Source organism: Calidris pugnax, unplaced genomic scaffold, assembly GCF_001431845.1.
Source record: "Calidris pugnax isolate Ruff unplaced genomic scaffold, ASM143184v1 scaffold11, whole genome shotgun sequence".
In the NCBI taxonomy this organism is placed as follows: Eukaryota; Metazoa; Chordata; class Aves; order Charadriiformes; family Scolopacidae; genus Calidris; species Calidris pugnax.
The window spans coordinates 3,704,101-3,710,207 of NW_015090803.1; the positions used below are offsets into that span (position 1 = coordinate 3,704,101).

At 42.8% G+C, this 6,107-nt stretch overlaps 1 protein-coding gene across 2 annotated transcripts in view; it reads right to left on the minus strand.

The window, feature by feature from the left end:
* Positions 1-624, minus strand: part of RBMS3 (RNA binding motif, single stranded interacting protein 3) — a 723,594-nt gene extending 722,970 nt beyond the window's left edge. For both annotated transcript variants that reach the window (XM_014937924.1, XM_014937925.1), the window contains exon 1: positions 45-624. In XM_014937924.1, coding sequence (XP_014793410.1) covers positions 45-224 — 180 coding nt within the window. In that variant the 5' untranslated portion in view covers positions 225-624. The remainder of the gene's footprint in view (positions 1-44) is intronic.
* Positions 625-6,107: the final 5,483 nt, after the last annotated feature.

Consider the following 6,107-nt stretch of genomic DNA (forward strand, 5'->3'; position numbering starts at 1 on the left):
GGCGCCCGGGCGGCCGGCGGCGGAGCGGAGCGGAACGGACCTACCTTTTTGTCCTCTTTCTCGCTGCCGTGCCTCCGCTCCGGGTGGCCGCTGTCGGCGGCGGGGGCCGGCTCGGCGGGCTGCCCATCGCGGTGGTGCGGGCGCTGGTGCGGGCAGCCGCCAGACCCCGCCGCCGGGGGGATGGGCTCCGGGCACGGAGAAACTCCCTTAACATCCATCTCCATCTTCCAGTTCACTGTATTGCGAGACAAAAGCAGGCAAACACTTTCCACCACCCCGCGTCTTTCGTGTGCTCTCCTCTCTCCCTCTTTTCTTTTTTTTTCCTTTTTTCTTTCTTTTTTTTTTCCCCCCTTTCCTTCCTTTCTTCCTTTTTTCCCCCCTCAGGAGGCCGTGACACGCATGGCTCTGGCCGCTGCTGCTGCACCGATCCGGCGGCTGCAATTCTCCCCTAGATCCTCCAGACTTTTGTATCCAGCGTGTGTGTGTGTAAGAGTGAGAGTGTGTGTGTGTGTGCGTGTGCGCGCCCGTGTCCTTGGTACGATGGCCTTCAATCGCCCCGAAACAGCAAACGCTAACTAAGCAGATCTCTCGCCACGAAGATCAACTCCCGGCCCCGGTCTAATTGTGGTGGTTATTTACTTTATGCTATCTATGTCCCAGGCCCGGACAAGCCCTCCCGGCTGCAGCCCTTTGAACAAAGTTAACTGGAGGGAGCCGAGCCCGGGGAGGGGGTGGGGGCAAGGGGAAACCACCGGGGTTTAACACGGGGGAACTGACAATAACCCGGTAATGTCAAGTAAAAGTTAAACCTCCCCCTTCCTCCCCTCCCCCTTCCCTCTCCACATCCCAGGCAAGCGCAATACAGCAAAGCAAAACGAGCGATTTCAGACCTGTGCAAGGTGCTGGTGACGAGAAGAGACGAGCATTTACCCGATTGTTGCTTTTATTTTATTTTCCCCTCGCCTCCCCCCCAGCACCACCCGCTATTGCAAATGTGGGCTCCTTGATGTTAATCTCCTCTCCGTGGTCTGAGTGTATGTGTGTGACTGGAGCTCCCTCTCTCTCAGGCTGCCAGCGCCACGCAGCATTGCACAAGGAGAACTGGAGTAAGGAGAAAAACAAGAGCAAATCCAGGCTGGAAATCTAAATCAGTATCAGCCACCAGCTCTCCAATTTTATCAACACCAATACAACAAGAGAAAGGAAAAAAAAAATCGTGTGTAAGCTGCTAAATCAGTCGTGACTGCAGTGCGCACACAATTATTTTATTCCTCCTGTTTGCATTTCTCCCAACCCTCTCTAACTTCAGTCTGAGAAGGAAGCTATCTCATTAAGAGTGTTTTATACCAAAACAAGAATTTCCTTAGTGGTGCCGGAGCCAAGCCAACCATTCAGCTATTCCCCTTTTCATTTTGAAGACATGAATGGTGAGCGTAGACCCAACCGTTCTTAAATCGGGACACCATCAGGTGACCAGTCTGCACTTCTAAATATAACACCACATTGTCCTGAGGAGCAGCTGCTTTGAAAGTTAACTGGGAACATCTACCGAGAGCCTGCAGTGTCAGGATACGTATCTGATCTATACCTGATCTGTCTGATGCGTGTACCAACCTCTCCAATAGCAACTCCCTGCTCCGCAGAGATACTGGGCCACATCCTCAGGAGCTGGTCTATTTTACAGCAGGACAGAACCTGTCCCAGGGTATTTCAGGAAGCGGGTGACTATTAGGTATTACGTGATGCCCTTTTATTCCTTGCCTTGGGTTCCCTTATTCCCCAATAGGATTGTTACTGTGGGAACCTGAACAGATCTTATTGCAACAATGTATCTGGACAAAGGGCAAGGGCTAATCTCGTGACAGGAAAAAAAAAAAAAAAAAAAAAGTCTGTGTCACACACCAAAGCTCTAATTTTTAAATACACATCTCTAAAGATCCTTCAGTATTATTCTCAAAGCCTGACAAGTATTTGAGGGTCCTGCTGTCTTCTCAGATTGGTGCAAATAAGGAGCATTCCTATTGAAACTATCAGCATCAATGTTGGAGTTATATAATACAACAACCAAACCAAACTATTAAATTTTATAATAAAATACTTTAAACTCCTTACAATCAAAGATGATCTCTGAAGGTCCCTTCCAACCCCTATAATTCTACGATTCTGCAATTTATTTATAATCATTTGAATAAAGTAAATAATTATCTACCTTTTGGGGTGGAAGGATTTAAACGTTCTGGATACCCATCTAGTTTTAGCCTCATTAGCAAAAACCAGTACTAATTGCAAACAGGCACTTGTGGGGTGTCAGTTGGCATAGCCACTCTGGCTGCAGAACATGTACCAAGGCAGACTTCACTGCACAATTGCTCAGAGCAAAGCAATGGGCCCACGTTAAATGACAGTACCCTGTCAGTCCACCCGCGTAGTCACCACCTCCCTCCACACACAGCAAAGCACATAAGGAACAAAATTCGTTGCTCAAGAGCTTTTCCAATTTGAGTCAAAGTGCTTCCAGGATCACCAGTTGGAAAATGGCAAGATAAAAGTGAAAACAAAAATATTGTTCGTTCAGGTGCTGCAACAAACACTTACAAAATTACTGATGACACAGAAACCTTCTGTTGGTGGGTAATACTAAAGAACACTGTTAGAAAATAACAATTGCAAATCTACCTTCTCCAGATTTTTGTGTAAAATTCAAAGCAAACCAAACCCATCTAAAAATAGAGAAAAGCTAACCCAAATACAAATATTTCACCATGTGCTCTGAAGCTTACTGGAGCTGGACATTGGCAGAGAACCAAGGAAAACTAATTCCAGAGGCGGGGGCCCTCAACTCAGAAAGCTCTGCTCCTAATCCTAGAGAGTTTAACCCCCAAAACCAAAAGAAACTTCTTAGATGCTTTGAGTGAACAGAATCATGCATAAGAAGAGAAGGACAGACCCTAGACTATACGAAAGTCAGTACAAAGATTTGTACTTGGCTGCTGAATTTCAAATTTTCCCTTCTTTTCTTTCCCCCATCTTCCCTTTTTGTGCTGCAAAAGGTTTAGCATACTATTGCAAAAATAAAATTATTAGAAATAATTAATCACAACAGTGTGCTCCCAGTTGTTCTCTGCACAAACCAGGTTTCTGCCTGGCTGCTATTATTCAATGGATTCCAAGAGAATCCTAAGTAGAACAAGTTTTGTCAGGCTAATCAATCTGAATAATCATCACAAATTTCTGTGAAAGAAATAACGGTCTTCAGGCCAAACATACAACATAATTACAAACAGTAATTACAAATCTAGGAGCACTAACAAATTGGACAGGAAAATGAAATCTGAACCAGCAGGCTGAGGAGATAAGAAATATGACCTCCTTCCAGTCTCCTAAGTGGTCCTCTGACAAGTATCGGGTTCCTTAGGTCCAGGCAGAAGCATGTGAGCTTTCACCCTGAATTATTTTTGGTAAGCACTGAGAGAAGGGTGGAACTACAGACCATAATAATGCAACAAGCCACAGAGCTGGACAATTAATTGATTGGTATTGCATAATGAAACATTTTTGCTACCTTCAACTAACCTGGTACATCACACCCAAACTGTAAATCCACAGACTAGAATTTGGAGCTGAGATGGAAGAATGGTGAGGCAGAGTCCTGTATCACATGGCAGCTGTCTGGGAAGACTATGCGCTGAGAAACAGAAACCAGGGTGTTGTAGTGGAAGGCAAGCGAATCCACACCAGGAAGACTGTGTTTTTAAGAAAACAACATTGCGTTGCATGCTTTCCAGATGTGCTGACAGATCAAAAAAAAAAAAATAGCAAGGATCCTTCGCTCATGTACAGAGTGGTAAAACAGCATATAATTTAGACTCTATATAAAATAATAAAGTACGTTACTGAGTATGGACTATTACCATACACAACGTGCATTGAGAATTTCTGAACCCAGATCTATTGTTCATTTTTCAAGAGAAACACTATTAAAATATTGCTGGTGAAATCAATACTACAACTCATTAACACATGCTCCCTGCTCCTGCATATTTTGCAGTTGTGGGTTGTGCTGTAAAACAGGTGTAGGTGACTAAACAGCTTCCAGAGACACTGACATTCTAAAATGCAAAAAGAAAACCTTTCAAGACCAACTGCATTCTTCATGTCTTAAAAAATTCAAATTTGGGAGTGACGACACTGTGAATTTAATTACAGGTCAAGTATCAGAACAATTTGATGGAAAGGGTCAAAAACTGCTCCTTCTAGAATCCAGTGTCATTTTTGCATTCTTATTCTTGGTTATGATCAGATGGTAGTACAACATACTGTGCAAGCCACATGGCAGGGGAATCCTCTGTAGTCCTAATTAATAAGGCTAAAAATGGTGGGAAGACATACACAAATTCAATTATTTGCCTAAGATCATGAAGTAGTTCAGTGGCAGATTAAACAGAACATTTATGCCATTTCCATGGTCTCTTCTTTCAGTCATTCGTTTCATTTAGCAATTTGTCACTTTTTCTTATGAGTAGTTTTAAAATAACTGCTCAGAAACTAAGTCATTTATTGATGTTTACTTATCTAACAATTCTTGTTCAAAGATATTTTCAGGTCTTTCTCAAGCACATTTATATTTATGCTAATGTGGATAAATTGAATATGTTGCATGTCAAATGTACAAAAATGGCTATTACAGGTTAGCAGGATATATGCAATCTTCATAAAAACACAGCTATTGTTGTATGAGAGACGCAGGATTTGGCTTTCTGCTGCCTCCCGAATCTGTTGGTTCAGGATTCACCTATGCACTGCATTCAACATTTGAATAATTTTGACCTTTCACCACCCTTAGACAATTCAAATCAAAGGTTTCCTGTTGTCAACGCAAGCTCCTTGGGGCCTCGCTGAACACTGGATCTGTCAACTTGCATTCTCGGCTATTTCATTTCTTGCTTGAGAGTTGCAAACAGAGTTGCTTTCTCATGAAGACTCTGACCTTATCGATAATTCCCTCTGTACTATACATTTCAAAGTGGCTGACACAGATGTTCATTGAGTCATTTTCCCACCCATCGATCTCTGCTGCTGTTCTCTAAGGTACTTTACCACTAGTATGTAAACATTCAGTAACCTGGGGGCTTCTCTAACTTTCAGGACTATCTATGCAGGTATTTTCTATCTCAGAAAGTCTAGAATTATATATGTTTAATAAATGCTATCCTAAAATAATTATGTTGCACAGGGATATAAAGACATGCTGGGGATATTCTTAGAGAGCAAAACCTGAAAATAATACTTGAATTCCACCATTTTCTACACAGTTCCACATGAAAATGGATACATTACCAGGCACATTTTCAAAAGCATCTTGTCTTCTAGATTTCCACCCACGATTTTTATAATATCAGTTCTCTCCTGCATTCCAACATTTTTGCTCACAAGTACTGAAACTACAAAGAACGGCTGCACAACTCAAGCCTTGAGTGATATTTTTTGAGCCTTTTAAAGACTTAACTCCATTTATTTTTTTGAACAAAAAAACCTGTAACCCTTGGAATGTCTCGAGTTCCTACAGCTCCTTTTCTAGAAAGCTATCAAAACAGAATTGATAGACTTCATGACTTTTAAACATGAACATAGCTCCTCGCAGTTTATATTCTACAGAACTGTCAAACACAACTACTGTGGCCCTAAGCCAGAGCCTTATTCTTCCTTGCCCAAGATATTACAAAAAAAGCAATGGCCATGCAGACCTTGCACGCACTTTCCAAAGCAGTGTCATTATTTGAGCACGTATCTGTTCTGCAGAGTGCATGGAAGGGCTTTATTGCCCTCAAAATTGCTGTGTGAGGTGGAAAAAGAAGCAACCATTTCTGCTGAACTTTCTGAGAGTTGGCCTGGGCTCACAGTTAGTCAAGACATCACTGGGTGGGACAGAAAGCCTAACCTAGGAGACTCAAAGAAAGAAAACTCAGCTCTGAGGCAAACGGGTGGGCAGCACAGCCACATTGACATTTGTTTCACACAATCTGAAAACATCTGTATTTCACTGGGTGATGCTGCAGTCTCCTCAGTTCCCGTGGTAAGCCTGCATCTGTGCCAAATTGAAAAATTTG